At 33.1% G+C, this 21,204-nt stretch overlaps 1 protein-coding gene across 2 annotated transcripts in view; it reads right to left on the bottom strand.

The window, feature by feature from the left end:
• The window catches only part of LOC111044901 (cAMP-regulated phosphoprotein 21), a 182,091-nt gene that overhangs the window by 117,482 nt on the left and 43,405 nt on the right, over nt 1-21,204 (bottom strand). For both annotated transcript variants that reach the window (XM_039442476.1, XM_039442475.1), the window contains one exon: nt 11,512-11,758. In XM_039442476.1, the coding sequence (XP_039298410.1) occupies nt 11,512-11,568 (57 nt within the window). In that variant the 5' untranslated portion in view covers nt 11,569-11,758. The remainder of the gene's footprint in view (nt 1-11,511; nt 11,759-21,204) is intronic.

Genomic DNA, 21,204 nt, shown 5'->3' with positions numbered 1-21,204 from the left:
TCACCAGTAATAATACCCAAATCAAATCTACAATATTATTTGATGATTCCTTTTTATGGGAGGTGGTAGGTACTGATTCAATCATCATCATCAATATCGTATTGCAAGTATACACATACACTTGTGGCTTCCTCCGTCACTGTCCCTGATGATTAATGACACCCAAGTCCTCCCACTCATAGCTGCTTAACATTCTTGTTATTCTAAGCAATGGATCGCTCAGTGGCTACTTTTCCCCTGATCGCTCATTGGAAATCGCTCATCGGACGACACCGGAAAATGTTGTGCTGTAAAATGCAATATCCTTATGACCAAGAAACTTATAAAAAATAATTTTAAGTTCCCAGCAAAAAAAAAGAGTTAGATTGGTCTCAAACCTGTAACCTTTCATTCTTGAGTCACGCTTGCTGTCAATTATGCCACGGATTCACTTGGAGAAAGCTCTGTTTTGTTGGGCATGAACTTTGAATTACAAATTGAATTGATTTGTTTCAATTATTAAATAGAAATAAATTGATAAATAAAAATGAAAATCTTTATGTAAAATTGCAAGTTAATCAGCTCATTAGTTTCTAAGGGCCGGTTTCCGAGCTCGGGATTTAGCAAAGTTCTAGACTTTAAACAGCTAGAGTCAGAAAATTGACTTTCCGAAACGGGGCGTAGTCATAGTCCACGCTTTAATTAAATTTCGAAAAACTAGAAAATTGAACACAAAATAAAATAAAGAGAAAGTTTCAGCTATTTTGAATTATTCAGGAATGTTCCATTTCGTCAAGAAAAAAGTTTCCAATATTATAGAAATGAGAAAATAAAGATTATCAAATAAAAAGTATGACTACGCCCAGTTTCGGAAATGCAATTTTCTGACTCCAGCTGTTTAAAGTCTAAAACTTAGCTAAATCCCGAGCTCAGAAACCGGCCCTGCGTGATAATTCCTTAATCCTGTATTTCCTATCCCGTACAATAAATTATAAGTCAAATTGGGTATAAGCCAATAACTTCCCTTATAATATTATACAAGTGTATTTCCTATCCCGTATATGTGAAAGATAATATTATAAAAGATAGATAGATTAATACAGAAAGATAGATTAATATGTATAAATAAATATCGGCCTATAACCAGCCTCGATAAATTAGCTTCATGCTTGATTTCTAGTTAATCAGTTCAGAAGTTCAGACGTGATTATGAGTTTATAAGATTTTAGATACATAGATTGAGCCTGTCTTTTTTCAGCGTTGACTATTAATAAAAAAGCTTTATTTACAACTAGCTTACCCGGCGAACTTCGTACCGCCACAAAGTAAATGTATCTCATGTCACACTTGACTGTATTTGGTGAATCATGAAATTTATCTGACAATCAATATTTTCATTTACATCTCAATACGAACTTCCTATGTGCTTAGTCATGTAGCATTCATTATTCCGAAAACATATTCTTCTCAATCAATTGGTAATAATATCTATTAGTAAAGTGTTGAATTAAAAAAATAGATAGGTTAAATCAGTGTTTCAACGATTAATTCAATGTTTTCATGGTTGTTGATTGTCAATAGATGGTCCAGGAAACATACGATGTACGATGAATCACACAGAATTAGTAGACAAAGTTCTAAATAAACGTCAACAGTTTTATCAATGCTGTATCGGCAATATGAAAACGCATGCAGTTAATATGTCTTTGAATAAGGGTGTTGATATTTACATAAAGACATTTTTCTCTTCCATTCTTATTTATTTACAATTCCAAAATTATTCGAGCCCTGATAGAATGATTGACTCAGTGTACAGTCAGTCAAAAATTTTAATATTAAAATGAGGGGTATTTTGACAAGCTGAACAAAAAAATTAGGTCCTATGCACGCACCTTTTCGATATTTCTTTAAATGAAAAATTGGTTTTGTGGGTTGTCAAACAACCCCCCCCCCTAAAAGGGAAACTATTCAACTTATCCTATCATTTAGTAAAATAACAATGATTTCTGCGTTGAATAACATGTTTCTTACCAACAACAATCGAACTCTTTGTGAATTTAGATATGACCTACACTGTAGACTTTTTATACAATTCTATTAATTAAATACATGAGAATTGAATTATTTATTTCAGTCAATTCAGTTGATGGAATTGATTAACAATAAAAAAATGATTATAATTTTAACAGTACAGAATAAGTTGAATGAATTGTCGTTGTACTAAATTCTTGGTCAACAATATTTCAATATTGGTATTTAGCCATTCATTATTTTTCCAGAAGTTACTTTATTTGAATTAGAAAATATTCATTAGGTCCTATCAATTTATCTTTCGTAACAATTAATTGTCCAAAACATGAATTTAATCAAAATAAATAAAGGCCCATATACTTCTGTATTCATGTTCGCGAACGTGTTCGCATGTTTACACTTGTGATGGATAGCCAAAATTGTAGAGCAAAGTGCACGGCGAACATGGAGGACTCTGATTGGCTGAAAAGTTCAGCGTTCGGAGTGCGATACGGCGAACAGTTGAAACTGAGGCGAGCGGCACGGCGAAGGGTTCGGAGTACGATACGGCGAATGTTTAACAGCTGATTTTTAACTTTATGAAACATGCTCATGTTCGCTGAAAGGCACGATGTTCGGCGGAATGCACAATTTGCTGCGCGGTTCGAGGTTCGGTTCAGCATGTGTGGTCGCACCTTTAGATGTTACAGGACATTTATACAGATCACAGGCCAAAGCAACATAATAATCTAAACTATAATAAAGGAAAAAGTTTAGAAAAACTAAAATAAAAATATAATATTTATCTAAACTATAATAAAGTTAAAAGTTGGCTTATACACGTAAGGATTAGGAAAATTATGTTTGACACATAATCACGTCTCAACTACTGAACTGATTTACTTTAAATTTTGCATATAGATTCTTAACTAACCGTGGATGATTATAGGCCTATTTTTGATTCTTCAAGATTTGATTACATCAATTTTTCAGTTTGTCAAGTTTTCAATTTGTCATGATCCAGTTGTTGTATGGAAGCAGCTGAACATTTCTTTTAAAAGGGAAATTAGAAGATAGGTATGATTGGGAATCCTATTCGAATAATAAAAACAGGTTTCCCGTCGACCCAAATTTCGTCCACCATTTTTGAGTTGCCATTTTGAATCAAACTCCATTTTTTTTAATTGGAAGGTGGTCATATGATATATGATTTCGATACAGAATTTCAAGAGAAAATATGGTGAAAACCGCACATCGATATCTCAAACCTTTCAAAAGTTATTCTAATTCAAAGATATAATCCATCTATCTATCATCTTCTATGCTATAATGAAGGAAAGAACTGGCTTATACACGAATACACCTGTAAAGGATAGGAAAATTATGTTTGACGCATCATCACGTCTGAACTACTGGACTGATTTACTTGAGATGTTGCATATAAATTCTTAACTAACCGAGGATTCTTATAGGCCTATTTTCAATTCTTCTAGATTTCATCATGTCAAGTTTTCAGTTTGTCAAGTTTTGAAATATACCCTTGCGAAGCACGGGTTACCAGCTAGTAATATTATAGAAGATAGATTGTAGATAGATAAATGACCACTCAAGCAAAGTATCACAAACTGGAAACTTGACGAATTGAAAACTTGACGCACTGAAAATCTAACGAACTAGAATCTTGAAGAACTGAAATGTTAGGCATATAATCATACTCTGTGAATTAAGAATCTTTATGCAAAATTTAAAGTTTAATCAGTTGATGATGCGTCATTCGTGTATTTCCTATCCCGTACATTTATAAGCCTATTCGTTTCATATAATATATGGAAGATAGATTGTAGATAGATGACCACTCAAGCAAAGTATCACAAACTGGAAACTAGACGTATTGTAAACTTAAACTGAATACTTGACGTAGATAGATTGTAGTGATATAATTTAAATTTATTTACAACAATGCTGATAGGCTTTGAGCGTTCATGATTGTGTTTTTTTGTGATTTGTTTTCAACTCTCTCAAAATTAACTCTCATCGATATAAATTTTACCAAATAGATGAATGCATGATGAATCAACATGAGAAACACTGAATTCTGACAAAAATATCATGATAAAAGCCGACTCATAAAGAGGTCCCAGTCAAATGTGATACGCTTTTCATTCACGAGAGAGATGTGATAGCTCGATATTCGATGTCAGGAGCATGGTCGAAAATCAATATGCGAGCAGCAGGAATATACTCTAATTTGCTAACGAAGATACTACTGCTGACAGACGATGTGAATTTGGTGACGAGGAATTGCCAGTTGATATTAGTTCATGTGACAGGCGTTTCAGACGAAAGAGACATATGTATGGGGAACGGTTTATCTATAGTCATAGACATATCTATAGATGCAGAATAGGTATGAGGAGGGAGGGGTCTGAACGCAAACATAAAGTCGAATCGAAACTGAGTTTCGTGTGTCAGAATTCCACAGAATATGGGGAATGAAAAGCAGTCAGATCTTTGCTCTTCCAACATGTAACATTCATTCCTGTCTTTCCACCGTGACAAGTGTTCTAACTTTGGGGAGATTCAAAAATTCAAAATGTTCAGTACATTTTCAGCTATACACTCAAATTTATACAGTGTTCAAATCTTTACAAATTTGGAAATAGAAAGCTTTGAAAAATGTAACTAGTAACTTATCAAGACAACAATTTTACAATTAATCGCATTGGTTTGATTCAAGCCTAATTATTGACCAGTAAAGTCTATTGATGCTATTCCAACAAAGTTTCCGCAAATGACAAATGTGAAAATGTTCATATATGTGAAATGTGCTTCTTTCCTTCAGTTTTTGTAATACAAAATTTCCGATTCTCTGACATTCATCTGAAATACTTTGAAGATGTTGAAATATACTGTTTACACTTACGATTTCTCAAGTACGATAGTTTCATAATACATAGAAATCAGTTTTATTTAATCAGTTGTTGAATAGTACAGTTCTTGGCAAGAAGAAAAAAATGATTTTATGATTTGAACAATAACGAACAATTATTATAGCATTACAATTAACGAACAATTAGAATTGAAGTTTTAATTCAAGTTGTTGGTGAGAAATTACAGGCATTAAAAATCGTGATGATATGGTACAAACCGTGTTGATTTTGGATGGTATTGAAACATCTCGCAGATAATTATTGTGAATGTTAGAAAACGAGGAATTCATTCAAACCCCTCAGAAGACGAACACGTAGGCGACTTAAAAATATAGAATTTGTAATACCGTCACTTCAATAATTATTGAAGAGTTTCTCTTTGTTCGTATAAAAACAAATAAGTTCAATAACGTGCAATTGCGTTCTCAGTAATTTCGAACTGAATAGGTAGGCGAGCGAAGTGAGCCTGCTAGTTTATATTGGCCTATCTCCTTCCAAGGGGCAAGAGTGTATTTAAAATACACATTTGACTCAACTAATCATTAAATTTGTACAAAATTGGGTTAATTGAGAAAAATATAAAATAAATAAATGTTAATAATTGACCAATAAAAATGAATGGGGTTTCAATCAATAGATAAAGAAATATATAGTAGCTCGTGGGGTAGGTTTTGGTACCTCACAGAAATGCTCATGCAAAAGAATGTCGTCCAGTTTGAATATAAACACTTTCCCAGTCTGAAGAAAATCAATGACGAGAAAAATCCTCCACAGCACTGCAGCAATAACCAAAAATACGTTACAATTTTTCCAGACTTGAGACAACAGTTTGATCAACGATTTAAAAATGTTAAAACCATATCGAACAATTCATCAACTCTCTTTTGCAGAGATCAATGCAGAAGATATTGCAGCTTGTGTTGCAAAACATTTTGGTGGAGATCAGGCTTCAGTTGAAATGGAATTTGTGGATTTTCAAAATGATCTGTCTCTCATATCACTTTCTACAACTGGAAATTTGGCCTCAAGTCCTCAAAGAGAAATATCCAAATATTATTCAAGTTGCATTGAGGTTGAAAGCTATGTTCAGCTTTACTTACTTGTGTGAAGCATCTTCTTCAAGTATGAAATTCATAAAAAATCGTTATAGGAACATACTGACTGATGGACATTTGGACATCTGCATCAGAATGGCGGCTACAACGTACACTCCCAACATCAAGAAAATACTTGATGACCAAAAAGAGTTCCACTGCTCTCATTGAAATGTACATTTCAACTTTTGTTATACTTTTTGCTATGAGATAAGTAGATTTCAACACTAGAAATGTATCTTTATAGGCAATAAAAGTGTGAAAAATTTAATTTTGCAACCGTACTTTCTCAATTCTAATATTTCTTGGTAGCTCACTGGAAGATTTATAAATTCTATTCTAGCTCACAGGCTCATAAGTTTGGCGACCATTGGGCTAGAGTATATACGTCAGTTGGGGCCTGGCGGCTAGCTAAAATATATTAGCCTACAAAGTAATAAATTCCTTTCAAGATTTTTCACTCTTTTTTATGCTTGACTCATTATAATCACTTTCAAGCACATTGAAGGTTTGAAAATGGAGCAGTCTTTATAAAAGACTAGCAGGTAACCCGTGCTCCGCAAGGGTCTATTTTACAACTTGACAAGCTGAAAACTTGACGTAATGGAATCTTGAAGAATTAAAAATAGGCCTATAACCATCCCCTGTTGATTATGAGCCTATATGCAACATTTCAAGTTATTCAGTCCAGTAGTTCGGACGTGATGATGAGTAAAACATAATTTTCGCCCCACTTGGATGTAATGAGCTGGTTTTCGTGCGTCTTATGGAGGCCGAAAATGATTGTTTTCTGACCAGGCCGGTAAAAGTTTTACGGCCCTAGGGCTATAAAATAACCTTGAAGTCAGCTGATTCTGATTTGATGTGAACGTGTTTACAAAATGGTTTATGAAACGGAATCAGTTTATGCTTCTAGAATTGAATAAGTATTCTGCAATAAGATACTATCATTTTATTTGGATGAATAAAATACAGATAAGATATATTATAAACTATTCAAATTCGATTTTCAGAGTAGGATAGAACTTCTAACCTAAACTTCCGAAGTCAACGACAACAAGCATTGTTGACGTTGACATTCAGATTGGCCAAATTTCAAGTGTGCTAAAAGAGCTGATCAAAAAACTTTTCATTATTTGTGTTTATTATTCAAGAATCAAAACATTTATTGTCATTTGGAAGAATAAAAAGTATAAACTCAACCTCTTACATAATTGAACATAATCTTTTAGGTTATTTAGACAAATAAGAATAAAAAATAAAAATACTTGGACAATTTCCTGATATTCAGATTACCTCAGATTTGGTAGAGCTATGATCTTCCTGTTTTGCTTTCGGAAGTGCCTAATAAACAATTATTCTCATATTTATATTGTTTATTTTTCTGTGTGGCGAAAAATAACGTTCTCACCATGGGCAAAAATGTTTTTCCGGCTCTCAATCTTTTCTAGTCCTCGGCCTACGGCCTCGGACTTGAAAACCGATTTCGAGCCGGAAAAGTCTCATTTTCGGCCCTAGGTGCGAAATATACTATTCCTATCCCGTACGTGTATAAACCTTTATTATAATGTAGATATGCCAAACAACTTTTTTATACATCTCGGTGAATAATGGACATTAAACTACTCTAATCCTAATAGAACTCAGTGGTCCAATCAACTACATCTTTATTGTTCATGTAATCTACTATGATTTCACGCCACTTTCCAGCACGTGCGATCACATGAAGTTGACTTGTGCTTTTCCAAAGAAAAGATGAATTCGGCATTGTGGAAGATAAAATATTCCCAGCATTAAATTATATGATGCTTTGACGTTCATCAAACATTGCATTTTCGCAATCTAATCATCTAATAATGTTTATTTTAGTATGGTTCCGATTAATTCTAATTATTTGAAATTCTCCATGTCTTGTTCATCATTTCCGAACATATATAAAATTGAACTCACATAAAACAGATAGTTTTCAATCAATTTTTACATTTGATCAACTTTAAAACGTAAAAAATCAATAATAAGACACACTAATCCAAGAATTATTACTAACTATCCATCAATAACTGTGGTGATCAATGATATATAGTTATGAAATAGAGATAGTAGATCTCAACAGTGTATGAATATTTATACTAATATATAAATCAATACAAAGTAAAGTAATATTAGATCAATACAATATAAAGTTGAAGACTTTTGATGCAACATCTAGTTTGAATGATTTCGTATTTTGACAGCGTCTAATTAGGGTCTAATCAATCTATAACTTATTAGTTTCAAATGAAAAAGTATAAGCCATTCGATTGATTGCTATACTCTATCATCATTAGAGAAATATCATCCGTACTCTATAAAATTATACGAATGCTGTTTATTTCTCCAATGGTGAAACAAATTTCAATAGTGGAATCGGCAGAAATTGTTTGGACAATCACACTTAGTATTTCTCTTAAAGTTGAATAGATTTTATTCAATTAGAAAAGGAAATAAATATTAGTGAATTTAACTATCAAAAAGTGAATGTACTAATTCTCAATACACTAAAAATTGACTGTGTATTTAAGAAATATAACTAAAACTAATATGTTCATATTCAGCTACAGGGACATAAATCACAACATTGGAAGTAATACAAAATTATAAACTGAAACTATAACAAAACTATCTACCTTCCAAATAAAATTGAAAGATCGGGAGAGCTTCTTCCAGGCGCAAATAATTTCTGGGAGACGATAACTTTTTTCAATTCACAATTGTTTTTATTTAATTCAATAATTCTGTCATCAACATTTAATAAGAGCTTGGTTTACAACTTCTCATTCAACTTTTGATTGTTGTAAGCGCTAATTCGGATTGAATGTATAATAATTCAGATAGCATTTTGATAATTTGAACATATTTTTCTAAATAAAAAAGAAAGTCCTGATATCTACCAGAGTACCAGTTCATGAAATAGTTACCTATGGAAGCCTATAAATCAACCTGTAAATTACAGCCTTTGTGTTTAGGAACTTACAACTCCTAAAGTTGTAATTCCCCATACATACTTGTTGAAAGTGATAAGCAGCTTTTTAAAACTTTACAAAGTCGTAATGCTCAAGCTGGTAAATTTATTCTAAACTGAAAGCAACACTCACATAATATTTATTGATTATCCATGAATATTATAAATATTAGAAATATGCATGCTCATAGAAACACAATGAATTATCAATTATAAATTAAATAATTAAGACAAAAATAAAGCTTGCTAATACAGATTACTCTATAGTTTATAGTACTTAACAAACTTTTAAAATAATCATTTCCAAGGCAAACAATTACAAAGGAAAAATGAAAAAAAATGGAAACTGTTTATGTACAGTAATCTAATTAAACCCAAATTAATTTTTGCTTTCCGTGGAATAGTCACAGAAATTTTCACTAAAAGCAAAAATATCACATGCAAGATTTTAACCAATGATGCAATTATTTCTACCAGTCTACTATTTACGCGTTTATCACTATTAATCAGTACTAATTCATGAAGGAATATCTTTCAAATAGTTTACAATTTTTAGAAACACGATTTATCGATAGGCACTACTCACACTTAAGCGACTCAAGTAGTAAAGGGAATCGAGACGCAGTCTCTTGGTGACGCTGCATGTGCTTTCAAATCGACTCGAGTATCGGTAACTCCGCGACGCGAGCGCGACTGTGACTGAGTCGCTCTCGCTCTACGACTCGACGTGGTTGTCGAGAAGCGAGTTGGGAATGAGCATGCGCAGTGTGAAAAACAGACTCGAGCATTAAGTGGGGTTAGAGTTTGGAGATAGGATGATACTGATCACTCTTTACTCAAACTTTACACAAACATTCGCCTCTTTTTGGATTGGATGCTGGTTCAAGTGAATGTTAGAGAAAGTCGAATGTTTGATGGTTCTAGAAGGGGGCCTTGTCTTTTTGGTCATTCTAAACGTGATGAAGTTACGATTGTTTACTAATAAAGTATTCAACCACTTCATATATTAGGCAGTTAAGAAGGGATAGCTGAAATATTAGCCTGAATAAGACTGGATATTCAACCACTTCATATATGGAGCAGTTAAGAAGGGATAGCAGAAATATTAGCCTGAATAAGACTGGATTTCCCGAACACGAGAAGACATTAATTTACAGTGAGGACCTGACAACCTGATAGAACGCATGATATGCTTGAAACCATCCACTTTTTTGGTTCTAACGTGTGACACTAAATTATGAAATCCCTGAAACCACTTGAAATCACTTGTTTGGTTCTAACGCCTGAAACTTGTTTGTATCTGTGACACGTGTTATACTCGAGTTCAAAACCTAAGAGCTGTGTGACACTAAACATTGCCATTATGTGAGGGACAAAGATTGGATAACTGATACACACTCTTCACATGGAATGACTTCAAGTAACAATATTCACGACTTTAAACTGAAAAATCATTCGCGAAGAATTGAAAAAAGTTGATATTCCATCATTAAATGAGTTCCTCATCATTTAACAGCTTAAAAATGATCGCTTACAACGAAGATAATAAATTGCTTTTCATGTATCTATTTTACGAGTTTTCTATTATTTTCTGAATTGAATAAGTTCCAGAGGATAGATCCTTCCAGAGCTGGACAAATGCTTTACAGTGATAAAGCAAACTTATGAATACCTAACTGACCAAGATTATAAGAGAGATTGTAACAGATGAGTTGCAGCTGTTAAACTGCAAACCAAATTAGTTAAATAGGACAGTGCTGGTGTTTCATATCGCCAGGTTGTTAGTTGCATTGAAATGAGAGGAGAAATTCAAATAATAAGCAATCATTGAACTTTTCTAATAACATTATGCTTGAAATCACTCCAGTGTAGATGCGGCAATTTAGTTCGATTTGATCCCACGCACGTTTCAAATATGGACAGTGCTTCCGTGAAAAGGATTTCACATATGATTTTAAATATATTTTACGTCATCTGAATATAAGCTTCCGTGAAAAGGATACATGTTCAAGGAATATATGAAATTTGATATTTTTTTGTTGTCAATACTATAGCTATCTAGTCTGGAGACTAATGAGCTAATTTATTCTACCCTAACATACTACTTGAACATTTTAACAGCGAATATCTCATAAGAAATTCTTACTGATATTGTTTATTCAATTAATATGTACAGTTGTTGACTGTACTATAGAAGCTAGATTCACTCAATCACTGCACTGCTCTTTCACTGGACACTACTTGAACAAGCACTACACTAGTTCATACGGTTTCCTCCTTTTGAAATTAGATGATCTTTGTTTGTGTAACATAAAAATAATAAATACTATCTCAAGAATTTATTTTGTACTGCTCATTTGAAAAACTTCCATCTCCTGTTATTAACCCTCTACATGCTACTTGTTTCAAAGTTTTACTAGCTTACAAGCAACATGCAGGCATGCCTGAGCATATAACATATTTGGTAACATATCAGGCGAAATGGTGATTGACTTACCTCTAGAGTTGGATGGAGACCAACTATTGCTTTCAACACTTCCCTGTGACGATCCATCGCGACGAAGCTTGTGTCTCGTCACAGTTAAACTATTGCTACTACTGTTATTATTACTATTTATATTATTAATATCATTGTTGTTTGTTGGCGTTGGCGGCGGGGGCGGCGAGGGGGGAGGGGTGGCCAGATCGGGGGGTGGACTGCATACTGCATGGCTTCGAACCAGAAGCTTCACTTTCGATTGTGACTGTAACACACAAAGAAAAAGGATTCCACTATAAAAATGCATAATATTATAGCATCAAACGTTTACAAACGTTTATTCCGTTATTCACATTAATGAGAACCAGAAGTTCTACTTTTGATTGTGACTGTAAACAGTGAGTGACCAGGGGGGGGCTTGGAAGGAGTCTGCGTCCTTGAAATTATTTGTGGGGGGGGAAGGTAAAAGAAGTCGACTGTTTAAAATGACTATTGACGAGATCTTTTTTGGAGTAGAATCTGAATTTTTCGAAATTTAGTGGGGGTCCGTCAATTGGCTTAGGGAGGGGGGTGTTCACCCCTCCTGTTAAACAAAAAGAAACTATTTCATTTCAAGATATACATAATATGCATATCCTGTTGCTCCTATCCTATCACCATATAAGAAACATTATTTTATCTATCATCGGGTTTATGAAACTGTTGGATAGACTATCAATGATAATGAAGCGAAGATTGAAGAATTCCAAGTGTGGTACATATATGAATTTAATTGCGGGTGATTGTCTGGCTGTTTTTTGCAAGCTCATATGTGCGAGCTGGTACCTTGAAATGGAGTATCAAAGACTATCAATCTATGAGGAAAAATGGTTTTGTGGAAAATGTGAACTACATATTTCCAATGGTGAGTTCAGAAAGGAAGTAGATAACTTAAATAAGACTATTCAGTTCATGCAATCAGAAATGAAAGAGTTCAAGCAAGCTTATGATAAAATCAGTAAACAGAACAGCAACTTAAGTGAAGTATGTTTAAAAAAAGAAGAAAAAATAAATGAAATACAGATAGTACTCGATATTTTAAAATCTGAAAATGAGCAATGGATAGCCACTTCTTCAAAGAGAAATAATTCAATGAGATATAGTGGAATGTCACCTCAACAATTGAATTAATGGAATGTTTTCTCTCCTGTGATGACAAACAATAGATTTTCCTGTTTGGATGAGTATTCAGAAAATAATGACTCATTGAACAGTTACAGTGATGTTTTGAATGGGAACAGAGGGGTGAATACATTCCTAGAATACATATGATTAAAAAAAAGGTTGAAAACACAACCAAATCTCATGAACAAGGGAAAAGGAATTTTGGAAGAATTCAGTTATTTGCAGACGAAATTTGAACAATATTATCAGTAAGATTAGTGAGTATTAAGTTGTTTCGACTATCAAATCTGGAGCTAAATTTGAGAATGTAGGACCAGACATTTGTGCTGATATTCGATCAAACGACTGTGTAGTGTTGCTGGGTGGAACAAACGATGTTGGTAGAAATGAAGCGAAGGGTTTTTTTGATTTTTTGATTAATCTGCGGAGAAAACCGTAAGAACTTCGGCGATCGAAAGTTATAATTTGTTCTGTACCCTATCATCACGACTTGGCAGATTGGTCATGCATCAATCAAGAAGTAAAGAGAGTTAATACGGAGATTGCTGAGCTGTGTAAATATTTCAATAATTGTCAATTCCTGGATGAGAGTAATGTGGGCAGTCGGTTTTATACAACTCATGGGCTCAATCTCAACTATATTGGGAAAAATTGTGGGCAGATTTTTATCAAGAGTACAAAAGAACTGTGTTTCTGAGCAGGCTATCCCTTAACATGGGAAACATTTATCAAGTGATAGGTAATAATGTATCGCTATCAGAGCCAGAGTTTAGTAGCCCGTTTCAAATCAATGCAGATGAGAATGCTGACTACCAGCAGAAAGTTCTTTTTTTGAAATTACAAGGAATCTCAGGAAAATTTTACATTCTTTCCCACTTGGCTGATCAGCACGATTTTAGTGTAATTTGTTTTAGAGAACACTGGAAGCGGAATGATGCTTTGAGGTATGAGGAAAATTGATAACTACGTCCTGGCTTCAAGTTACTGCAGAGAAAACCACTCAAGAGGAGGAGTAGCGGTGTACTTGAAACAGAATTCAAACTATGAAGAGATTAACTTGACTTGGATATGCGAGGAACATACATTTAAAGCAGCAGCTGTTCACCTGAAGGAGCTCAAAATGATCTTAGTGAGCATATACAGATCACCATCAGGAGACCCTATTCTCTTAAAAAAGTTGGAGCATCTTCTTTTCTACCTTTTCAAGTTTAAGAAGGGAATATTTATTGGTGGGGACTACAATGCTCATTTTGATGTAACAACAGAATAATTCAGTGTGCAGAAGTTCAAAAACCTCCTAAGCGAATTTAACATGACATACTTGAATATTTTGCCTACACGAGAGAATGCATCATCACCACAGTCGATCAACAAGACATTGATTTAAAAATACAGAATTTTGATTTTTCAGACCACTCTGGTATTTACTTGACATTTTCAAATAATTCAATGAATGAAAAGATGTCTACATTAAAAAAGTTTGCAAGGAATGTATCACTAAAAACTTGATATGTTGAAGAAGTGATTAATGTTAGTGGATTGGAGGAAAATACTTGAGAGTATAAAGGAAGCCCAATCTGCTTTTGATAATTTTTTGAAGTCTCCTAAAAATATTCAATGAAATATATTCAATGAATTCACAAGTATACCTGTAAAAGAAAACAAGGAAAAGTAGGAAAAAATCAAATTGGTACACCACAGAATTAGCTGAATTAAAGAATACAATGATGGCTTTCAGAACTGTTTTCTTACTGAATGAAAGTGAATGAATTATCACAACTGGCATACAAAAAAGTAAAAAAATCTTCAAGAATAAACAGAATAAGGCAAAGCTTAAATCATAATGCTGGTTACATTGAAAAATCTGACAAGTCAAAAGCTGCATGGACCCTTGTTAACAAAGTGAGGAATGGAGGTTTCAAGTCACAAAGCATCGAGATTCCACCAGAAGAGTTCAACAACTACTACCTCTCATCAGTCCAGGATGGAGGAGACAGCATTGAGCGACCTCAGTTGACAGCTAAGGACTTCATGGTGCGCCTGCCTTCTCCACACAACAATTTCAAATGGAAGGAGATTTCATGTGCAGACATTTTCAATGTTATAAAAAATATGAAAAATTCAAAGAAAAAAATTTTTTGCTCAATATTTTCAACCAGGTTTTGAAGTGTGTTTGAGTCCATTGTTGTGCCAATTACTTATTGAATCAATATGAACTTGAGACAGGGAGTTTTTCCATCAAAGTTGGAAATTTCAAGATTGGTGGTACCATTGTTCAGTGAAAGTGGGGATAGGTTATTACCAAAACGACATCGTCCAATCTAAATAATGCCAATTTTTGAACAAATTGTGAAGACCCAAATCTGTACCTACTTTGACAGTTTCAATTTGATAAGTAGCTCTAAGTTTGGCTATAGAAAAGGCAAAAATATTACACAGGCCGTTTTAACTATTATCAATGATATAATACCGGCTTTTGAAGATAAGTGTATGGCTCAAATTACAGCAAAGTGTTCGACTGTGTAGATCACTAAATTCTATTTCAAAAATTGAATCCCTTGGGAATACGTGGAGAGTGTTTCAATTTTTTCAAGTCATATCTGGATAACAGATCGCAAATAGTTCATGTGAATGGGAATAAATCATCTGCTTCCTATGTTAGGTTTGGTGTGCCTCAGGGTTCAGTACTGGGGCAACTGTTGTTTCTAGTGATGGTCAATGATCTACCTAATAATATAACTTCTTCAAAAACAATCATGTTCGCAGATGATACGACTTTTCTTTCCATTGACAGAGACTTACAAACTCTAAACAGGATTGCCAATGAAACGTTAAATCAAGCTGTCGTATGGTTCAAAGCTAATAGTTTTGTCATGAATGAGTCAAAAACACAAGACGCCATTTATTCATTGAACACGAGATCCAAGTTTCCAGAAAAATCAGATTATTAGGGGTTCAGATTGACAATAATTTGACATGGAGTAACCACATAGATTCAGTATGTAGTAAGTTTTCAAGGATTATTTATTAAAAACTTTGAAGTATCATGTACCAGAAAGTTATTTTATAAGTATTTATTATGCTCTATTTCATTCTACATTGAATTATGGTATTATTCTAATGGGGAAATTGTGCAAGAGTATCCGAAGTCTTGGTACTACAAAAAAAAGCAATTAGAATTATAACCAATTCGGAGATGAGGGCCCACTGTAAGCAACTTTTTATTAAACGTAGAGTAACGACCGTTATTTGTTTATACATATACATTCTGCTACTACATATCAAACCTGCGGAAACAGTTCTAACCAGCAACAAAAACATCCACATACACCATACAAGAAGCTACGCAAATTTACATATACCACAAGTACGGTTATGAAAGGCCTTACGAAGTCATGTAAATGTAGGTTTAAGACTCTTCAATCACCTTCCACTATAGATCAGAAATTTCCCGTTTTTGAAGTTTAAAGATGCGCTTTACAATTTTCTAATCAAAAATTCCTTTTAAAAGATTGAAAGAGTCCTATGAGAAGTGAATATTTGAATGTATTTTGACTTTATAAATTTGATTTTATTGTGACTCATATGTATATTGTATATAATTATATTAAAATGTATATTATAGATATATATTATATATTAAATGAATATTATAACTACTATCACGACAATGTCTCATGAAATCATGTGATTGTTCTTGGACAAATAAAATATTCTTATTATTATACAATATCAGCAAAAATTATTATATACTCCAATAAAAATGTTTGTATAAAATAATTGTGTATTTCCAATTCGGAAAGTGGTTATCCTAGCAACAGAACCATATATAGTCGCGCAGATTAGATATAAGTGCTGCATACTCTTTTCTAGCAATTAAAATCAGATTCTTTTCAAGGTGGACGTTTGAATTCCACCTAATAAAGATTAATTTCATTAAACATAATTTTGAAAGGGTGGCTAATTGAAGCCACTAGTTCGATCTTAATATCATTAATACACTAGATATCTTATCCCACCAGAGGGATAAATATGCAACGATGAAAATTCAACCAGAGAGGAGTTAGTATTAGTAATCCCTTAGTTAGATTTTCCATTATCTCGGATTCAACACAGATGTCGGAGTCGGTGTTATATTGCAATCACGCTAGAGAAGATGCTTTCATGATGTTAGCATTGACAGCTGTTGGATGTGTAAAATCTATATCGCGTTGTATCATATCTCATCGCATCAAAATCAGAGAGTATAGAATGTAATAAAGTATAGAATGTAGTGGTCAAGATACGATGCAGCATACACAATGCAATATATTTATGGTGAATTGGTGTTGAATCGCGATGAAGCTAGTGAGAACTATAACTCATATAGATGTTACCTGTGGATGTGACTCCTGAAGAAGATGCTTCCATAACCTTTGCATTGTCATCTGTTGTTATATATGTGTCAGATCTATATCGCGTTGCATCCTATCGTATCGTAATAGTGGAAACCGGGTCTTAATTTTATACAATTTTATTAACTTTCTTTGGAGTTGATGCCGACATGGACTAATCTTTTTTCATTCTCATAAATGGTGAGAATGGATAATCAGATACAAAATTTTATCTGGAACGTAATAATGCTGATAGATTTCTTCCTAATTGATGAATGATTGATGGTGGGGGATAGATTGATGAATGACTGATTATTGGATGATTATTTAGATGAATGGCCCTCCATTTCGAATGGGTTCCGAACCACCGGGAAGAGATTACGTAGCTCCTTATTGTCTTTTAGCAGAGTTGGCCTGAATCAGAAATGTTCCATCCCTAAAATTCGTTATGGATTGCCAAACTCCTTAGTTCATAGTTAGGAGAGCATTCAATTTAGGAGAGGATTTTCGTACGGTTGACTATTAATAGTGAGCTCTCCGGGTCGGAGACCTCGCTCATAAACTATTGTATTGAAATCCGCAACTTGTAATCATTGCCAATTTAGAATATTCAAGACATATTACAAACTCTTTATAATATGACATATCATAAAAAATATAAATAAAAAAATCATTATTCATACATACAGAGTGGGTGAAATGTCCGAGAACGGCTTAATATATCATACACAAAGGTAATTTGACAGTGGGTGTGATAGGGATCCCACTCACATTGAAAATACTACTTTACTATGACTTTAAAAATCTGGTCCGCCATTTTGAATGTAACTTCATTTTTTGAAGGATAACTCCCAATACACAAATGAGAAGTAAGCTGGATGATAAGTGATTACAATTTTTTTATGCACTTCCAATGTTATCCTGTTGTATCCTGAAAAAGGACGAGGAAGTGAGTAAATTTTGTTTGCCAATTACCTCAGTAATGGTTTGAAGAATATTGATTGTAGATTGTTAAAGAATTTGATTGATCAAACCAATCAAAAGTAATCGTCGAACATACACACCCACAAACGGTCGAAAACATCGACGGACAACGAGGCTCTAATCATCAGTAAGAGCTCGCTAAACTCGTTCAAAAAACGGATAAGTGTAATGTGATTAGCAACCTGAACTTTCGTTCAGAAAACCCCGTTCTCGCAGAGAGCGAATCACTTTCGGTGTGTCCTGACAAATCTGAGCAATCGCCAACCGCCACTTCTGTTGCATTGAAAACATCGTGGGATAATAAACGCATCATTCAATCTTGAAATTCGTTATAGCTCTGAATAGATTATAGTTTGTTATCTGTTCCTGATTAGTATTTTAAATTGAAATTTTGTCTTCTATCAGTTGCTGACTAAATTTTAAATGAATATATATTCAAACTCCATATCCATACTATGATTTTCCAATAATCACATTTCTCACTGTGATGATTTCCCGAGAGTGGTCTTATCTTAAATCAATTTTCATCTCGAAAAGACGAAAAGTGTTGCCTTCTATCAGCTGCTGTACATTTATGAAAATATTATGTTATTTTCTTGACTAAGAAAATCTCCCATAATAATTTTCAAAAATGCCGTTGATATTCTATTGAAATCTCTGGTAGGAATCAATTTGTAATATTCCAAATGCCTTTTTTATGTTTTTATTTCCTATCGTAATTATTGAGACTATCTATAGCATACAAGTTATATATTGAGAGACTGTCATCCTTTTATGTATGATAAAAAACGAAGGAGTCGGTAAATTTTGTTGTCCAACGAGCTTGATCTATAAAGGCTCGAAGAATATGTGTTCAAAATTTGAAGCTGATTGATCAAATCGATCAAAAGTCTGACAACGATTTTAGTCTTCCAATTAAATAAGTAATTCTATATATGAGTTTCTATCAATTCAATTCTATCTATGAGACTTATTTCACTCAAACAGTTGTAAGTAGATACTGTGTACTATACTATTTTATCAAGCTATTCATTTAACAATTATAACAACACATAATCATAAAATGATTGGAAATGGAAAATCAGGCTTTTAGCCCTTACCGAATTTGATTGGAAAATAGTCCAAAAGTGATTATAATTCCTCATCGCTTTCAAAAACAAATTAATAATATTATAATTCCTCTTTGTCGATCAACTTCTGTTGACGTGCAGCACAAAATTATAAAAATTCGATTAAAAATAATAATTTGGTTTGATTTTCTGTTGATTAGGAATGAATGAGCGAGTGAGTGAATGAATCAGTGTCATTTCGCTTTTATATATATATATATATATATATATATATATATATATATATATATATATATATATATATATATTATAGTGAGGTCCACATCATAATGGCAGTGGAGAAAGATAGGAGAAAAGCGTTGCCGATCCTCTGTCTTGTCAATGCCTTCAATGAACGGTAGCTAATACAGATTTATTGATGTAATATTAACGTTTCATTCTCGTTTAAAATAATTATATTATTTTTATTAAGCAAGAAATTATAATTTTTCAAGTTTTATAATTAATTTTCATAAATGAGATGAGATATTTTGTTAATTGATTATTAGTCTACATTGTTAAAAGACGATCTGGCAACAGAGCAAAGCGAGAAAGAGATAGCGTTATCCGCTTTGTTGAATGATAGATAAGGATAGCAATACCATTGCTAATGAAACACTGCCATTATAACGTGGACCTTACTAAAGATACACAATTTATTTCACTTTTAATAAAATCATTCAAGCACAATTCTCAGTTTTCTAATATTTACAATAGCAGATATTTTCAGTTTTCTGTATCAGTTTTCCGCGTGGGGGATTCATTCCTCCTCACGCAGTTCGATAAAAAGGAAGTTGAACAGACGTTTGATTGAAATCAGAGTCCTGTTTTCTACTCTATCATCATTGATGAACAACGCAATGTTTAAATAATTGTTCAAAGAGTTATTGGAAGGCCTGATATTAGTTTTCGAGAGAACAAAAACCCCTTCGTGACTCAAAATTACTCATCTGAGTTATTTTTGAAAGTGAACTTTCTCAAAAATATTGATATTCCCACAGAACAATTTCAATTCTTTAAATGATCAACAATACCGAGAAGAATGTATTCTCTAAATTTCATGAATTTAACTCGATCTGTTCCAATGGTTTGAAATCTAGGCGCTCATATCCCAAAAAAGTAATTACAGAAAAAATGTTTTCCTGAGATTTCTTCCATTTCGATAACTTGATAGTATCCAAATCGAAAAACTTGAAACCAAATAAGAAACATTTCACCAGTAAAACGTTTACAAACCCCTGTTACACAACCTTACACCCTACAGTGAGGTCCACATTATAATGGCAGTGTACGATTGACAATACTGTTGCTGTTCTTTTCTATCATACAACAAAACAGATAGCACTATTTCTCTCTCGCTTTGCAATGTTGTCTATTTGCCAGAATATTTTAAATTTACTCTTGACAGTGACTGTACAAAACTGAACAAACCATATTCTCAGCCGCTTTTTTTTCTTCATTCTATCAAAATACTTGAGTACACAAGTCGTATAATTGATTTAAAATGTATTTTTGAAACAATGAAATAATTTTTAAACATTACCTTATGAGAAACACAAATTAAAATACCTGAAATGACATTTAAAAAGTTGATAACTAACCTAGACTTCATCCATGCTTAAGTTAGCCTACCCGTATAGGTTAGACCTACTCGTACCGGTATAAATTAATAATATTGAAAAGTTATTTCAGAATTAATCCATTGAAATTACTTATTTTTAAATAGGATTCCTATTTTTCTATTATTTTTAAAGGTAATTGGAATAGAATACCTACCAAATAACTCAATTTCTGTTGTTTTGAAATTCAGATTGTTGTATCACAGCTTTTTAAATCAGCCGCCATTTCAGGTTTGTATAAAAATAAAATCTCAGTCTTGAAAGCAAATTTTTGAATCAAATTATGAGAAAATATATTTTTACTGATCAATTTGACATTAAATTGATTATTTTATCAAGGAAATGATAGTTATTATTAGATTAAATTTAATGGGATGAATTGAGTAACAGCTGTGTGCAGTCAGTGGCAAAATGGAGAGACTTGGCAACGTTGTTCTCCTATCTTTCTACACTGCCATTATA

The sequence above is a fragment of the Nilaparvata lugens genome, chromosome X, assembly GCF_014356525.2.
Source record: "Nilaparvata lugens isolate BPH chromosome X, ASM1435652v1, whole genome shotgun sequence".
In the NCBI taxonomy this organism is placed as follows: domain Eukaryota; kingdom Metazoa; phylum Arthropoda; class Insecta; order Hemiptera; family Delphacidae; genus Nilaparvata; species Nilaparvata lugens.
Note: the sequence above shows the minus strand (reverse complement) of the source record. Positions and strands in the feature narration are given on the sequence as shown.